The 17,831-nt window shown below is 41.4% G+C and overlaps 3 protein-coding genes across 6 annotated transcripts in view; 1 reads left to right on the top strand and 2 right to left on the bottom strand.

Moving 5' to 3' along the window:
- Positions 1 to 17,831, bottom strand: part of LOC144664670 (vitamin K-dependent gamma-carboxylase-like) — a 171,972-nt gene that overhangs the window by 90,027 nt on the left and 64,114 nt on the right. The gene's annotated exons all lie outside the window — the stretch shown is intronic.
- Positions 1 to 17,831, top strand: part of LOC144664604 (WD repeat and FYVE domain-containing protein 3-like) — an 80,313-nt gene that overhangs the window by 8,312 nt on the left and 54,170 nt on the right. For all 4 annotated transcript variants that reach the window (XM_078525723.1, XM_078525724.1, XM_078525725.1 and 1 more), the window contains exons 7-9: positions 154 to 360; positions 1,097 to 1,194; positions 2,668 to 3,093. In XM_078525723.1, coding sequence (XP_078381849.1) covers positions 154 to 360; positions 1,097 to 1,194; positions 2,668 to 3,093 — 731 coding nt within the window. The remainder of the gene's footprint in view (positions 1 to 153; positions 361 to 1,096; positions 1,195 to 2,667; positions 3,094 to 17,831) is intronic.
- Positions 1 to 17,831, bottom strand: part of LOC144664827 (DNA-binding transcriptional regulator BolA-like) — a 94,813-nt gene that overhangs the window by 75,310 nt on the left and 1,672 nt on the right. The gene's annotated exons all lie outside the window — the stretch shown is intronic.

Below are 17,831 nucleotides of genomic sequence, written 5' to 3'. Positions count from 1 at the left end.
TACTACATCAGTCGGTTGCATTCAACAGTCTAAAAGATCCCATCTACTCGCCTGATGAGGTTAAGCGACGTTTCAACGCTAAAAAATGAATACTTAACATACCATTATTTTGATAATGATACAGAAAATTAAGAATTTTTTTTTCTGTTCTAGGTACACTCCTTGGCTTGATGCATTCAACTCCTCAGTCAGAGGTCAAGCTGAAAACAGACGTACTAGATGCCTTGCTGAAGGTGTTTGACCTTGACCCCAGAACACGAGCAGTGTTTCGCGAGGTTGGAGGGTTTGTGTATGTCATGTCAGTTTTGATCAACATGGAGGGAAGCTTAGCAAGTCCAGTATCTTTCACGTGGATTGATGGTGAGGAAGTACTTGTGTATCATTGAACTAAATCTTTGTTAATTATCAAGAGAAATTTACGTGACTGAAAAAAATGCTATCTAATCTTGATACCTTGCTTAAAGTGCTGCTATGATCAAATTTTTGATCTTCATATTTTTACATTGTCGTGAACAATTAGACTTTCTTACTCACCTTGCCAAATTTCAATCCATAACGAACATCAGAAGTCGTTGTATAATAACATTTATTCCAGAGAATTTACGGTCGCCATTAATCAACCTTGTTCCAAGGCTTGGTTGCGAATAGGGAGAAAATGATGTCAAAGGCTAAAGTACCTTACGGGTTGAAATTAGAATAACAACCAGCATAGAAAATTGCACGAAAAACAAGCCCAAAGTTTTTGTTGCTTTTCGCGTGATTTTCAATACATATTGTTATTTATTATAATTTCAACCTGTGAAGTATTTTAGCTTTTGACGTCATTTTCTCCCTATTCGCAACCAAGCCTTGGAACAAGGTTGTTTAATGGCGGCCATAAAATATCGGTAATAAACGTTTAAACAAAACAACTTCTGATGTTCGTAATGGATTGAAAATTTGCAAGGTGAGTAAGAAAGTCTTATTGTACACGAAAATTTAAAAATATGGAAATTGAAAATTTGATCGTAGTAGCACTTTAAATATTCTCTTAGTTTGTCAGGTAGTTGTTCTAGCCTGATTGTTTAATAATTTATTATAATTAATTTTCTTACAGTTGTCAGAGGAGAGGTTCTCATTCTTCTGCGGACAGTATTCCATGTTCTGACGGCTGCTATTCAAGATGATCCTGCTAATAAGAATTTTATGGATGAGGTATGGCTGTTTTAAAGTCTATTTTTGGCCAAATCACAGTCAGTCAGTCAGTGGCTCAATCAGTGCAACCCTCCAAGTTTACACCTTTTCCTTAGTGGCCATTTGGCCACCGCCATTGAAAAATTTTAGTCACCAAATTAAGCTGATGCTTTCAATCATTCCTCTCAATTTTAGTCCCCAGGCTGGCGACCTTGGTTCAAATTTAGTCGCCAGCTACAAAATGTTAGTCGCCATGGCGACCAAAATGGTCTTAACTTGGAGGGTTGCAGTGGCTCAGTCAGTCATTTCTTTTGATCAATTGTTCAGTCGATCAATCATTCAATCAATCAATCAATCAATCAATCAATAAGTTGATTAAACACTCAATCAGAAATTATTAATTGTCACATCATATTTAAGTCAATTTCTTCCAAAGCACAATACTTGAAAATTTTCATAGTATCAAAAAACACCAACTACAGTGTAGGTAATTACAAACAAGAGAGTAACAATAATGGTTAAACTCATCGCTAATGATGAGCTTGGGAGCTGGTGCCTTAAAGGTTAGTGGTGGGCCAGCTGCAAGCAGCATAAAAAGGAGGTATCCATGGCAACCCTGGCAGCGGGAACCACCCAAACAGCAGCCACTAACCGACACCGTCACACTGAGTAAACTCAGTAGAGATACTTACCTATGGTTATACCTACCTGACACAGAAACAAACCACCGAAACTGTCCGCTACCCCAAAAGGGGGGGTTGGGGAGGGAGCAAAAATATTTAACGAATGATCCGATATGATCAGCGCTTAGCAAAGCAAGCAAGGCAATAATGCGAAGGCAATGCTGATAGCTAACACAACAACGCGAGGCCCCTGAAAAACCCCCGAGGGCCACCCCGGAGGCCACGTGCAGCAAAGGGGGAGACCGCTGGCCATCTCCGCTCAAGTTTAACTTTGCCTAAATTATATTTAGCTACGTAAATATTTAGCCACATTTAAAGTTGTTAAAGATTGTCAAGACAGATTATGTGTACAAACAACATTAAATTTTTTTGTCAACAAACAGGAAATTGTGTAATGCACTTTCTGTGATGCGGGCCATGAGTACCTGCAGTTCCACCAAACATTTGTACATTTCAGGTTTAAGATATTTCTGCTGTGTCTTTGTTTCTTTGTGAGAGGCGCGGAGGCCTAATGGTTAGCGCGCTCGACTCCGAGTCGAACGGCCCGGGTTTAAGGCCTAGCCGGGGCGCTGCGTTGTGTTCTTGGGCAAGACACTTTACTCTCACAGTGCCTCTCTCCACCCAGGTGTATAAATGGGTGCCAGTGAATTTACTGCTGGGGGGTTACCCTGCGATGGACTAGCATCCCATCCAGGAGGGAGTAGCAATACTCCTAGTCGCTTAATGCTACGAAAACCGGGATAAGCTCCGGCTGTATGGGCCTCATGGCTCGGAGACAGACTTTACTTTAACTTAACTTGTTTCTTTACAGATTCGTTTCAGAGGGCTGTCAGACACAATCCGCTTACTTGGCTGCTTCTCCCTAAATGCCGTCAACGTCCCATCATGCTGTGCAGGTGAAGAACAAAAGAAATGGACAATGTGCGAGAGACAATTCTCTCAACACGTACCACTGTCTGCTCAGCCCAGTGGAGACTCTATCAGATCTTCAGTGACGTTCGAGGGCACTCTAGATCTTAATCCTCACTCAGTGCTGTTTGCTGCTAACGAGATGTTAAAAAACCTTTTTGACATGGCCACTGACTCGTTCTGTTTAAAAAGTGGAAGCATTATACCAGTGGAGTTAACTGGGAGAAATGGCCTTGGCATACCGTACATTTACCATCCGGGAGCTGTAACAGCAGCCGTTGATCTGCTGCCTGCTGTCTCTGAAATGAATGGCACTGTTATGTCAGAGGTACAAGTACATGAGCTTTTAATGCTAATAGTTATTATCTTTTTATTTTGTGATCATGTAGAACTTTAAGCCTTTTTTATTAGATAAACTAGAGTGAATTACCAGGATTTCTTTCGCTGAGAAAAATCATGTCTTTACATGTAAAAGATATAATTGTACAATCACTGTATTTTTCACATGTGAAGATATCAATTTCGTCACATTTGCTGACAAGTTTGCCTTGTTTGAATGCTGAATAAGCCAAAGTTTATCTATATAAGGTCGAAACATCTTTGGATTTCCCTCAGCAATCTTCGGAAATTTTTTGCAAATGTTCAAAAATATTTGTATGACCTTTGGACAACTACATTTTAAAAATCTTCGGAAATCTTTGGAAAATGGTCTAAAGTCTTGGAAAAACGTCAAAAACCTTGTTATTAGTACATGTCGGTTCATATAATAAGCAAAATAATACATGGTTGCTTGAAATTTCTCATCTCATGTTCAAATGGATATCGAGTTGAGCATTCGATGATAAATTTCATATCTCTCCACAACCATGCATTATTTATGGGTTAGAGACTGTTGTGAGTGTTTTGTTGACAAATACATGCACGTGCTGGCCGCACAATGAACAAGAAATTGTCAATGAAAATTTCGAGTTCATTGTGAGTCCAGCAAGTGCATGTATTTGTCAACAAAACACGAACGGACAGACTCTAACCCTTTTAATAATCTGAGTACACTGCAAGCGATCATAGACTTAATGAACTTCAAACAATAATACACACATGAGAGTTACCGGTTGTGGCACAACTTGCAAAAAAACCGCTCGGGCTCGCCTGGCTCGCTGGCTCGCCAGTCTCGCCTCGCTATTTTTTGCAAGTTGTGTCCACAACCGGTAACTCTCATGTGTGTGGGGGTCGCAATGCCAAAACTCTCATGTGTGTGGGGCCCGCAAGGCCAGCCCTTTTGTGTGAAAGGAGGAAAATGTGAGTGGCTTTTACATTCCTAACTTCCTGAAGCAGATTCGCCGGACCCGACAGTGTACCAATCGTTGTATGGCGCCATTGTATTAAATTACAACCAACCTTTAATTGCTGTGCCAGAAACAATTACTATTGAACAAATGCTCTTATTGAGTAAACGAAGATGGGAAGAGGGAGAACTGGAGAAATTAACTTGAGTGTAAAGAAAAACTTGAAAAGATCTCGTGGAAAAGCGTTTACAACCTACAAAAAAACTAAAGAAAATGAAAAACAAATAACAATCTTTTTAACAGACGAGCTGATTGAAAAATTAAAAAAACTAGACAGCAGTGTTGTCGCAAACGTTTTAACAAGCTAAACAAAACTTGCACGCTCCGGTGAGTGCATAAATTATTGAGTAACACAGGAAGTCATTGTTTACCCTGTGTCAATTACGTGGGAAACCCCCTTGACGTAATCTAATTGTTTTTTTTTCATCTTGAATATTTTTAGCCGGAAAACAACTCAAACTCTTTGTATGTGTTTTTTGAGAGCTATGATTTATTCAACAACAATATTTAATTTGACTAACATGTAAATATACCGTGAAATATTGAGCTAAGAACTTTCTAGCACATAAAAGAACAATATAAGATCACGGTAATTTTATTCACCAGGCGTCATTACTATTTTTAGTTAATAGGTTATTTCCCGATGTAATGACGTCTTTTGTGACCAATCACAGTTAAAATTATAACTATATATTATTCACATAAGCTTTTTTGTATTACACAAACAATTATGGCCGATGTATGGAGACGTTTATCAAACCTTTTTAATCGAAAAAAGAAGCAAAGACGCAGCTTACGGACATGAATCATTTGGAAACGACAAACTAGGATCTGATTATAATATTTTACATCAGCTATTCGTGCCTTCGCTTCGCGAAACCTTAGCAATTACGGACAACAATCAGATGCTTGGTCGTGAAGTTTGGTCGCAAGGTTAAGTATATCGGATGCTTGTAGACGTTTTTCAAACATTTTTCGATCAAAATTAAGAAGATTTAACTCAGTTTATCGACATGAATCATTTGTAGATGTCAAACGATAGCCTAATACAACTAAAGCGTTTGCCAAACTTGACCAAAATTTGCCAAGTTACAAGCCAAAACACGTCATCACTTTGGAATGCAATCGGTTACGCGTAACCCGAATTGACCAAAATCAGCCAAGTTCACAAACTTGACAAAAATCGGCCAAGTTAAAGCCTAAACACGTCATCACATTGGAATGCCAATGGGTTACGCGTAACCCGAATTGACAAAAACTTGTTAAGTTCACAAACTTGACAAAAAACTTGTAAAGTCATCAAAGGACAGACGCCGCGCGGCCATGAGATGTCTGCCGTTGTCAAGGAACAATGTACCTTGGATACCGTGGCCATAGATGTCCGCCGTTGTCAAGGAACAATTTACCTTGGATACCGTGGCCATGAATGTCCGCCGTTGTCAACGAACAATTTACCTTGGATACCGCGGCCATAGATGTCCGCCGTTGTCAACGAACATTTAACTTAGCAACTGAATAAAATTATTTTACTTAACACACTTGTAATGTTTATTGATTGCTTATTATATCATTAAAAAGCTGTTGATTTGCATAAGTCTGACGCTGTGGGACATTCACCCACACACACAAAAAAAATTTGCATCCATTGTTCAGACAAGCCCTTGACTGTGGGATTAAATCAAGTGTTTATTTTTTTTCTGATTTCGACTCGGCTGAAAGCCACTTTAAGCACGCTTTAACCTTTTATTTTGCCTCGTTCAGGCAAACAACAACCTCTCTTGTGATGTCTCGAACATTTTTTTGCAACTCGAACGACAATGCTTCCATCACAAAGTAAACGACAAGATGAGCGCAGACAATCATTCTTTTATAAAATGAAAAAATGTTTTATTGGACTGAAATTTTATTTCGAAATGTCGGTGGCACTTTCGAGAAGTTTTTTTTCCAATCTTTTGCGTTCTTCTCTCTTGATTTCTTCCCGAATTTTTCCGATGTCTGGCTGGAGTGAATTTGTTTGTTTTTTTGCAAAGTTTGAGCGTAAAGTATCTTTAAGTTGGCGATATTTTTGCATTTCTCGTGTGATCAGTTGAAACTCTTTGTCAGAAACAAGATTATCATTCAGAGCTTGTGAGACAGAGCTGTTTATCGAGTCATGTTTTGCAACAGCCAGAGCGAGGATTCTTGAGTGCTTATTAACTTTACGTTCAAGCTTTTTGTTGATAACTGACAGGCCAGTGGAAGCTGCGCCAGATATACCTGCTACTGCTGCAACAGGAACGCCGATAACAATTCCAACACCAGTAAGTGAAGTGGCAACAGCTCCAGAAGACAGAGCTGCCGTCACGGCGCCAAGACAGACCACGGAATAGTGAATAACTTTCCGGACTTTTTTATATTTTTTTAACACAAGCCTGTAATGCTCAGCTTCAGCGGATATTTCTTTTTCAATTTTACTTATTTCAGTCAGCCGAAAATTCTCGGCATTTGTTGGGAGGCTTGGATAAAGTTGTGTTTCTTCGCGATCACCATAAGCAGGGGCACTCGGGAGAACATTAGCAGATGACATGGTCTCGTATACATAAAAGTTATTTTTGTATTTAATTTAATTCAATTCCAACTCATATGTAAGATTTGTGCCGTTAAAATCGAATGGCTTTCCATTCTCATCTCTAATCGAAAGAGTCAGAGATGATACATTTTCTTCAGCAGAAACGTCGCGCAAGACGTTAAAATGTGTATTTTGGTAATAAACTTTTTCATACGGTTTTCCACGTATGTCAAAAAACGCTAAAAGGCTTGATGGCTTACCATTTAGCAAGCTTTGTTGCTTGTCGATAAGGTCACAGTTGATGAAGTAATTTTTAGGATTTGAAACATTATTTACCTCAATTGTTTCAAAAAATTCCTTTTCAATACTTGCGTAATTCTCAAACCCAGGCAAATTAAAGAACTTAATAAGACTTTCATTCAGTCCAAAAGCTTTTAAATTGGGCTCTTTTGCTTTTATTATCAATGAACGACCTGCAATGCCTTTTGTTACAGAAAACATGTTTTTCTCTGGAAATCCTTTTTCAAAAATACTCCCAATGTCATCGAGTGAGAAGTTTCCTTGCCGTATATAACGCGCCTTCTCTTCCTTGTTCACTTGTTTATAAAAAACTATTCCATCCTTTTCCAAACTATTCCAGCTGTTGTAAAGAGAACAACTTAAAAGCCGGATATAGCTTGGTTTTGGAATAGGCTGGTCAAAATAAACAGTGTTCGGATTTTCTTTTGTGGTAACAGTCAGCACAACCATTTTTATATTAAATAAAAATAAAAAATGTTTAATATAAAAGAGGACCATGGATGCAAAAACAAGAGGTTTTATGAAGTGGATGAAAACCCCAGAAGCAACTACAATTTCTAAAGCGGCAAAAGACAATGCATGGAAACCTTTTCTTGCAAAATATCCAAACGCTGACCGAACAAAATTTGTTGCACAGGTTGAGTTCGCGTACAACCACACAGCAACGGCAGACATTTATTACAAGGCAGGGCAAGGCCATTTGATAAATGTTTTTGGCTCTGACAGCAAATATTGGAGCCCAGAGATGAAAAAAGCACTGGGGGTGAATCAAATTTCAGGCGGTTTTCCACAACAGCTGTCACCAAGCGGCGCAAAAGGCTCATCTTTGCCAATTCCCGCGGTTGGATTTCACGAAGCCGCACCGAGTTTGAAAAAAATATTTAACAGCCAAATAAACATCTACGTCACACCAGACCAATATTTCACAACGAAATTAAGAGAGATTTTTCAAAAAACAAAACTGAAGCATACATCAGGAAAAGAGTCAAAAAGGTGGCTTGCTAGCCAAAATATGGGCTACTGGCCTCAGCAACTTAACTTTGCTGTTTGGTGTGCGACAACAGGCAGTGGGGTAAGCCGAGAAATTTTCGATGAAGAACACTCATCTCTTAGCTTGCCACCGATTGTGCGAAATTTTTACCTTTTTCACGTTTATTTCACGATAAGGCGAATATTGTTTCAGATGGGGGGGATTCAGAGCGTAAGCGCCTTGCCTGGCGACCCAACGTTTAGCCAGTTTGACAACAAGTACGACGTGGCTTCTTACAAAAGAATATGCGCTGAGTTCGGTGTCGACCCGTCAAGCGATTTCCGTTTCACAACAGGCGCAAACCACGGACTTGGTAACGTTTATATCTGGATATCAGGGCATGGTATACAAAAAACTGGAGCAAAATACCCCGATTACGATAAATTTTCGGATGAAGGTGGAACTGCAAGCAAAGGTAACTTGATTCAATACATCGAGCCAGACGACGCTGCATATGCACAGGCAGACTGGTTTTGTCCTAACGGCACTGAAGGGCTTACTCAGGCAGGTTTGTCGAGAGTAAACCAGTCGATAGAGGCTTTTGTCTACTGTATTCTCGGTTCGCAGGTGAACGTTCGAAGTAGCATACTTGGAACAGGCGGCCGTGCAAAGGAAGCGCAAAGTGAGTTCCTCGTGTTGGTTGAAGACGCTATAAGGCAACCTGATCTGGCAAAGTCGGTCCAAAGATACCAACTAGCCATCGACGAAGCTAAGGTTCGGCTTAACCTTGCAGTCTGCCCAGGTGCCTGGCTGATGCCCGCTCGTATGGTGATAAACACAGAAAGCGTTGTTGGTTACAATAACCAGCTTAAGCAGGCTGTTGTTGGGATGAAATTAGAAGTGAATGATGAGGTTAATAAAGCTACAAAAAAAGCAGCTCTTAAACTGATGGCGGGAGGAAAATCAAAAATCAACCCACCAAACAGCCACCCTTCAAATCCTATACACAAGAGCGCCACAGCAAAAAAAAATCAGGCACCTGCAGCAAGCGCTGCTGAAACACAAGCTAGCAACGCGCAAAGCGCTAAACCTACGAAGGCCGTAGCCAATGATTCACACGAAATAAACAAAGCAACTGTCGCTGTTGGCGCGGTTGGAGCAGCAGCTTTGCTCTACACCCTTATGCGCTAACGTCTCTTTTTGATGTATTTTTCAACAAGAAAAGCAACCACAGCAAGGATAAGCAGCCAGGTGTGCTCTGCAAGAAATCCAATTACTTGACCAGCGGTTTTGAAAAGAAATTTCGCAATCGAGCCAATGAGACCAGGCAGAGCTGATGCTACCTTTGAGCCAATATCACTTAGGCCTTTCCCCAACGCTTTGCCGGTGGCCTTCAACGCGTTTGTAATGGCTCCAATAACAGAACCAATCGTGACACCAGCAGCCAGAAGTATTGCTGTTAATGTCACGCCATGTTTTTTGAAGATCTCTTTGATCCTCTCACGAAGTGGAAGCGCTCTTTCTCTTTCGGCAATCTGCGTTTGCAAGCGTCCAAGTTTCTCGGTTCTTTCCGCAACTCTTTCTTCCGCGGCTTGTTTGTCAGTGGGGGAGGCATTCTCATCCTCTATAACAGCTTGATCTTTCTCGTTTTGTTGCTTCAGCTCGGCTTCTTCCTCTTTTAGATCATCCAACGCTCTTGTGCCGTTGAGCCTTTCTTGCAAAGTGTTTCTTTCGCTCTCTTTGGCAGCGATGCCTGCCCTTAGTTGGTCGACTCGTGTTTTTTCTTTTGCCATTTGCTTAGCTTGTTTTTCAAGAGCAGCAACTTCTTTTTTTTTGTTTTCAAAATCCTTTTCAAGATTTTTTTTCAGTTGCTTAAGTCTGCGTAATTCTGATTCATTTTCAACATTTGACCCAAGTTGATCCATCTTGGCATTTATTCGCTCGATTCTTATTCTGAAATCTTCTACTTCTTGGGTGGCTTTTTCTTTCTGCATGTCAATTGTTTCTGCCTGTTGTATTTGACTTTCAGCTTCTCTTAATATTTGTCTCCTTTCTCTTATTTCTTCATTGTCTTGAGCAATCAGAGATTCCGCTTCTGGCCCAAGGGGGGCTTTAAACTTGTTTGTGAATTTTTTGAGAAGGCCAGTTCCGTCTTTTTTGAAAATTTCGGTCTCGCCACCTTTTGATCCAAAGGATACAATTGTAGTTTCATTGCCACTCTTTTTGCTAAAACCTATTGGGCCTAATTTTGCGAAGTTCACTTTGGGGAATTTTCTTTTGATAAAATCTTTAGCTCTGTCAATCATTGCCGGTTTGTCATCTTGATGAATAAAGCTTCCCAAAAAAGGTGTTTCTTCGTAGGATGTGTCTGGCAGCCCGCTCTGTTCGTGCTGCATCGTTTGCATTTCATGTTGTTCACCCCCATGGTAGGGTGTGGATGCCTCCCCGGGCTGAAATGGTCGGGTTGTGTCGACCTCTTGTTCCTCTTCATCATCGTTATCACTGTTGTGGTCAAGATCTTGGTCAAAATCAGGGTCCTCGAATCCAAAATCACCACCACCTGTTGCCATCGCTTAATTTATATATATATATTTTCAAATTAAACTTTTCAATTTAACAATAAAACCAATCGAGAGATGGCTGCTGTTCAAGAAAACCTTCGACCGGGACGCACAGAGAAAATACTCGGCGCACTGAAAGCCGAGCGCGCGGTAAAACGAATCACTTTTGACCGCACAGAAGCCAATCCAGAGGAAACGTTGTATGTTTCAGTGCCCAAGCTGAACGAAAACGAGGTCATTGTGCCTGGCTCGCTGGCGCTGCGCTTCAACATCGACTTGAGCGGAGGCCATGCCAACAACTTTCTGGTTGACAACGTCAGCCGAGCTCTGGTCGACAAGTTTGTTGTAAAGTACGAAGGCACCGTCGTGCAGGACACGGTTGGCTATGACATCTACAAAATATTTGAGGACTTTTTCCTTTCGCAGGAGGAGCGCGACGACAGGGTGCCAGAGGGCATTCAGAGCGAGGACCTCAACAAAATTCGCTCAAATGCTGGCGATAAGAAAACTTCAGGTGTGGACGCAGAAAAAAAGCTGAATGAGATATATGGAAATAAATACCGCATCCGACTGGATCACCAGATTTTAACTGACCATGGGGCATTTTATCCTCAGGCACTATACAACGATCTTGTGTTCGAACTGAAGCTCGCGGCAGCCGAACATGTGGTCAGAGGCTCAGATACAACAAAACTAAAATACAAGTTGACAAACATCCAGCTGGAGTACGAGATGATAAGAAGCGAGGAAATTGCAGATGAAGCGTTCAGCGCTTATTCGGGCGGCAAAGAGTTCGCTTACGACCACATCCAGCGTGATAAAGTGACGACTTTTGCAAAAGGCTCCGACACACGTCTGAATCTAAGGGTCAACCCGCAGAGGAGGTCCATGAAAGGTATCTTGCTCCTATTTATTGAGCAATATAACAAAGGTGCAAGGAGCTCGGAAAAGTACATTAACCCGGACCTTACAAAAGTAAGCATCACTGTCAACGGCTCGCCAAACATGCTGTACAACAACGGCATCGAAGGAATGGACATTTGGGGAGAAGTTAAAAGATTCTACATGAAAGAAAAAAATAAAACGCAGCACATGACTCTGCAAAAGTTTTACACAGAAGACAAGTTTGGCCTTCTTATTGATCTGCGTTCCATGGCTGACCACTCGATGCACGGAAGCGGCACGCGCCTTGTGAACACAAAGGACGGTGTCCAGCTTGAGCTAGAGAGGAAAGCAAGCGGCACAGGTAATTTGAACTGCCACATTTACGTAATCAGCGACGCCCAAATGAATATACTTGGCAGGCAGTTAGAATCTGTGCTTTTATAATTTTTTCTTTGAAAAAGTGTACCTTAGGTACATATACGAACGAAGATGGATCCTGCCAATATACCCTTCAACGCCCTCATTGTGGGACCAACGAACTCAGGAAAAACAAGATACGTGGTCAATCAGCTTTGTGGCCCTTTCCGAGGCAAGTTTGACTACATCGTGCTCATCTGCCCGACTTTCGAGCACAACAAGACTTATTATCGCTTTGCTGAGGAAGATATTCGATTTTTTGTTTTCATTTGCGAGCAGCACGAGGTGGAATCTTGGTTAAGGCTTTCAAGATTTCTTTTTGAGGGTACGAACACGCTTATCATCCTCGACGACTGTGCTGCTTCGAAAGATGTAAAAGGAAGAACAGGGGAGTTGGTGAATCTTGCTTTCTCTGCTCGCCACGCAGGCTTGAGCATATGGGTGTTAACTCAAAAATTGACAAGCATAACATCCTCATTCCGCGAAAATGTTGCGGCAATCGTTTTCTTTTACACCCCCTCTGCCAAGACCACGAAGGCAATCTTTGAGGATTACGCTGGCGAACTTGCCAATGAGGATTACAAAGAAATCATTTTAAAGCTAAAAAAAAATAAGTTTTCGCATCTTGTCATTTCTCATCGCCACCCTTACGGCACAAAATTGTTTTATTGAACATATTTTTTAGAGTAATAAATGGCTGACCCGTTCGCAACTTCTCCTCCCGAGAGCGTCAAGGGCGCTGCATGTGAACAAGAATTAGCTTCCGTAATGGAACTGCTAGGAGCTGAACCAGAAAGTACAGAAAGCGCTATGGCACTCATTCAAGGCCCTGACATTCCTGCTTTGCGTGAACAGCTTGCAATCCTTGTTTCAACAGGAAAAGCCAAAGAAGCAATCGGTGTGCAACTGACACACGAGCAGGTGAAGCGCTTGACAGATAAAGAAGTTGAAAAGTACTTAAAGAGATATGAGGCATACGTTGGATCCAAAACAACCGACAGCTTGATCGACAGCTTTATTTTTCTTGTAACTAAAGTCGTTGGTATGGCCGTAAATATCAAGGACGTCAATGATTATCAGAAGGAACTCAAAAACGACTACATTATCAGTAAAGAGCTGTCCACTTTGGCAGGCGGTCTGGCTTTGAAATGCGGCCGATTTCTTGCCGTTGCAAATGCTGCGCTCATCACAACAAAGCACATTGATTTAAACGAATTGACAAAGTTGCAAACCAAAGGGACTCTTGAGTCCCAGCGCCATGGCGCTGAAACACTAACTACTGAAGATTTTTCTGAGCAATGCTAAGAAAATGCTAAGTAATTACTGAACAATGCTTAAAAATTGCTGACCAAAAAAGTTTGCTGAGCATTTTTCATTTAAATATTATTTTTGTCTCATTATATAATGGCTGAGCTCGAACAACGTGAATCACAAACTCCGATCGCTCAAGAAGAACAGAAACAAGTTACTTCAACAACTCCAGCAACAAAGCCTGCCAAAAATCCAAAGCGAGTGGCTGCTGGCAAGCTTGCAGCTGAAAAAACAAAACAGGCTCGTGAAGCACAGAAAAAAGCTGCTGTCGAGGCTGCTGCAATAATTGCAAAAGAAAAGGAAAAGAAATCTGCTGCTGCAAAGCGAAATGTAACACCACCGGCCGTAACGGAACCAGCTCCGCCCGAGGCTCAGCCGCAATCAAGCGGTCTCACCACAAATCAATGGATATCTTTGCTTGGTATCGGCGGTGCAATCGTTACAACTTATGTCAAACGCGAAGACATCAAAGCCTTTGTCAACGAAAAAAGAAGTCCAACATTTAAAGCTCCGCCAACTCTTATAACTGATGACACACCAGTTACAGCAGAAAGTATTGGAAGGGTTGCAACGCGTTCTTCAGACACGCCTTCGACAATCCAAAATGCCATTAGACCTCGCAAACAAAGAGGAATCCGTCCGATGGATTAAAAAATTTCTTTTGAACATTTATTTTTCATTTATTATACCGACAATGTCCCTTGGTTTTATTCTTGACAACCTTGTTAAAGGTGCAGCTATGGCTGGTATTGCATTACTTTGGTTTGAATTTTCCAAAACTTGCGTTAAAACCGCTATTCGGGTGCAAAAGGATGAGGATACAATTTTTAAAAGAGGTATAAAAAAAACAAAAGAAGTTGAATCTGGTGAAGAAGTTGCAAACTTTGCTTCGCAAAACGGTGAAGAATAAACAAAAAAATTTTTCAATTGAATATTTTTTATTATTTTATACTGAACCGCCATGTCCGACAACAAGCTCGTGAAAACGCTCATGGATGCCGCCACCATTACAGGTCTCGCCGCCGGAATCGGCTGGGCTGCCAAAAAAGTTGTAAAAGAAAACTTCACATCCGACCCAAGCAGCAGTTTTATGAACTATGTAAAGTTCACAGCCGTCATGGCTGGCAGCGTTGCACTTAAACAGTATCTCGAGGACCAGAAAATTCTCCCAACCAATTAAAAAAAAATTAGAATAGTATAATAACAAAATGGCAAGCGTCGCGATTATGGCTGGCGGAGCTATCTTGAACGCTGCTGCTTTCATTGGCGGCAACTATCTTGCTCGAGCTTTGGGTGGCGGAGATGACGCCGCTTTGAAAGAAAAAGAAAGACACGACAAAGCTCTCGAGGCTTACCAGGCAGCTTACGCGAAGTACTCTCGCGACCGCACGAAGCTTCTCGACTGGATCGAAACCAACAATGAGATCAAACAGCAAGCGAAACAAAACTTTACGAACACAGACTACGCTTTCAAACTCTACAACCAGGCACATCCTGACAAACAAATGATTCCTCCGAAAGAACCCAAGTTCTCTGATTTCTATCAGCCAAGTGAGCAGCAGAAACAAGGTGAACTTATGTTCGTTGGCGCTGGCGCGCTTGCACTTGGGTACGCTGCCTTTCGGTTTCTTTAAACTTTTCTTTTTTTCTTATATACACATGGATGCAAAGATTTTTGCGGAGCAAAACTTTTCGAAGAAAATCTCGAAAGTCTACTATAGCCCCCAGGGCTACTGGAAGGGAATTGCAGCGATAAAAAAATTAGCCGAGGCGGCCAAGGTTTCCGAAGATGCTGCTAAAAAGTGGCTAGTTAAGCAGGCCCTTTGGCAGATCTACCTTCCGGCACCACGATACGTTCCTCGCCCAAAATTTGATGTTTCTTCTCCTAACGCGGTCCACCAGGCGGACCTTCTTTTTCTGCCACACGACAAACTGCCGCGAGGGCGAAAAGTTTACAAATACGCTCTGACTGTTGTTGACGTTGCCAGCCGTTTCAAAGAGGCCGAGCCTTTGACCTCCAAAGATTCAACTGAGGTTGCAAAAGGTTTTCAGACAATTTACAGGCGAAGTGCACTAAAATGGCCACAGATGCTTCAAGTTGACCCTGGTCGCGAATTCATGGGAGCTGTTACTAAAGAAATGGAAAATCACAAAACCTATATTAGACGCGGGCGTGTTAACATTCACAGAGATCAAGCTATTGTTGAACGTTTTAATCAAACACTGGCAGGGCGCCTGTTTGGTTATCAGTACGGTGTCGAGATGAACCTGCCATCTGGCCAGCGGTCGACAGCGTGGGTAAAAAGGCTTCCCGAAGTTGTTACCGCTCTGAACAACGAAGTTACCAGTCTTACTGGAAAAAAACCTGCTACTGCAATCAAAGAAAAGGCTGTTTCGTCCAAACCGTCCTCAAAATATACAAGGCCTGTTGGCAAGAAAGAAAAAAAAATACCCTCTCTCGTTAATGTGCGCTATCTCTACCAACCTGGCGAGCTGGAAGGCGGCGTAAAAAGGGCTACAGATCCGATTTGGTCATTAAAAGTCTACAGCATTGAAAGGTCTGTTACTAAACCTAATCAGCCAGTTCTTTATTACTTGCACGATGGTCCAAAGCGCGGCTTCGTGCGTGAAGAATTGCTTGTTATTCCTCCAAATACACAGTTACCACCAAGCACTTAGTGCTTGAGCCCCTTGGGCTCAGAAAAGCTCTAAACGTTATGTTTATGTAGGCTTTGTTTCGCAAAACTTATACCCGTAAGCATTTGTATGTATCCCATCATCCGCTATCCATCGCTTTGAGTCAAAGGAGGACAGCGATTTTTTGTTCACCACTATCGAACACAACTCATGCTTAAAGCTTCTTAGCATGTGCATTTCGTGAAAGCTTTCCTTGGTTTGGAAAAGTGTTTCTTTGAAATTTTCGTGATTTATCTTTTTCTTTGTCACACACTCTTTTACCCCCTTTGCCTTTTTTATATTTATTTCGTCCACTTTTAGCATTTTGCAACATTTTAGCACACTTGCTTTCGGATGTTTCTTTATTATTTTTTTGACCAATTCTTCATCGTTTGCCATTATTGCCTGCATTCTTTTCCCGGCCCCTGCGCACGCGCACTCTTTTATTTCCACCTCAGGGAAGCCTTTCTTTATTTTTTCAATTTCATTTTTGCTTTCACCTTCTGTCATTATTGAATACATTTTTGGCCTCAAACAAACGCACTCTGAAATTTGTTTTCCTGCGCATTCGTCTTTCATTTTTCCCAAAACTTTTTTGTTTTTTGTTGAAAACAGCGAATGATCTTTCGGGTAGTCGCTTGTGTCGTACTTGTCAATGTTTTCTGCCATGTCCGCGTAAACGTCTTCTGTTTCTATCTCAAGCAAAAGGCTGTCTGTGTCTGTATACAAAAGCTCGCAACGCTCCCCGTACTCTTTTTTCAGGTGGTTGTAATAAAAATCGTACATACATAACTTGCTTACGTCAAGGATGGTCATGCCTGTGTAGACCGGTTTATTAAGAAAAAGCTTACTTTTTCGCATGTCTATTCCAACCAGATCGTTTGAAAACATTACATGTCTTGAATACAATGGGCTTGCAACTAATTTTCTTATTTTCTTTGTTTCGTCGCTGCGCACTATTCTTATGTCTACACGGTTTCTCAGGTTTTCCATTGTTTTTCCAAAAACTGAGTTATTCATCAGCTTGTAAAAGTTCTTTTCAAAGTCGCTTTTCGCTTCTTTTCGGAATTCTGTGTTCATCCGGATGTACGGCTCCATCCACGCCTCTTGTTCAAACTCTAAGACCCTGTGCACTTTTTTGAGTTTCATTCCCTGTTTTAGATAAAACTGCAAGTTTCGGTAATGCACGACGTAATTGGTTTTGTCTTCAAGAGTTAAAACAAGCTTTTCGGTGTCTGGCGGGTGCAAATCAAGATTTTTTATTGTTTTGTTTTGGTAAGGCGAAAACATTTCTTTGTTTATTTTCTTTTTCTCTGGTGCTAATGGATAGCTGTTGTGGGCGTCATGCAGCTCTTTCGGGTATTCCAAGTCCACCTCTAAAATCCATCCAGCTTTTGCATACTCTTTTTTTGTCGTTATTTCTTTTTCTGTTGGCATAACCTTTTTCCATCTAAATCCACTTTTTGGAAGCGGCTTGCTCATTGCCCACCCGTAAAGGTTATTCGCATCGAGGTACGTTATGTATTTTTTTGGCTGGCTCGGGTCAAATCCCTCAACATAAGGGTTGTTCGCCTTTGCATACCTCTTGCTTACCATCGAAATCCCGCCTCTTATTCCCCTTTCGACAAAAAGATGCATTTCATAGTCTGTAAGTAACTCAAGCTCCACGCCTGTCTTTTTCAAGAGTGCGTCCCAAGCAAGGCCTGGCGTCGTGTAATAATTCGCGGGGTCCAACCCGTACTTCTCAAGACAGAGTTTTCGGAAGCTTTCAAAGACGTCGGCTAACAGGGTCACGTCAGTCTTAACGTACAAATCGTGGTAGTCGCCCAGGGTCTGGCAGCCAAAGGTTTCCCACACGTTTTGCGCGTGTTCGTACTCTTTATCCGTTATGTTCTCATCATTAAGTTTGCTGTAAAACTTTTCTTTTTCAGGCAAACTTGTTTCGCTAAATCTTTCCCATGAGTCCATGTATTCGTAAGGATAGATTCCCTTTTTGCAAAGAAGTTCAAAACTTTCATCAGACGACTGTGTTGAATTAGATTTTGTTATATT

The sequence above is a fragment of the Oculina patagonica genome, chromosome 9 (assembly GCF_052425735.1).
Source record: "Oculina patagonica isolate OP01 chromosome 9, crgOcupat, whole genome shotgun sequence".
In the NCBI taxonomy this organism is placed as follows: Eukaryota; Metazoa; Cnidaria; class Anthozoa; order Scleractinia; family Oculinidae; genus Oculina; species Oculina patagonica.
Note: the sequence above shows the minus strand (reverse complement) of the source record. Positions and strands in the feature narration are given on the sequence as shown.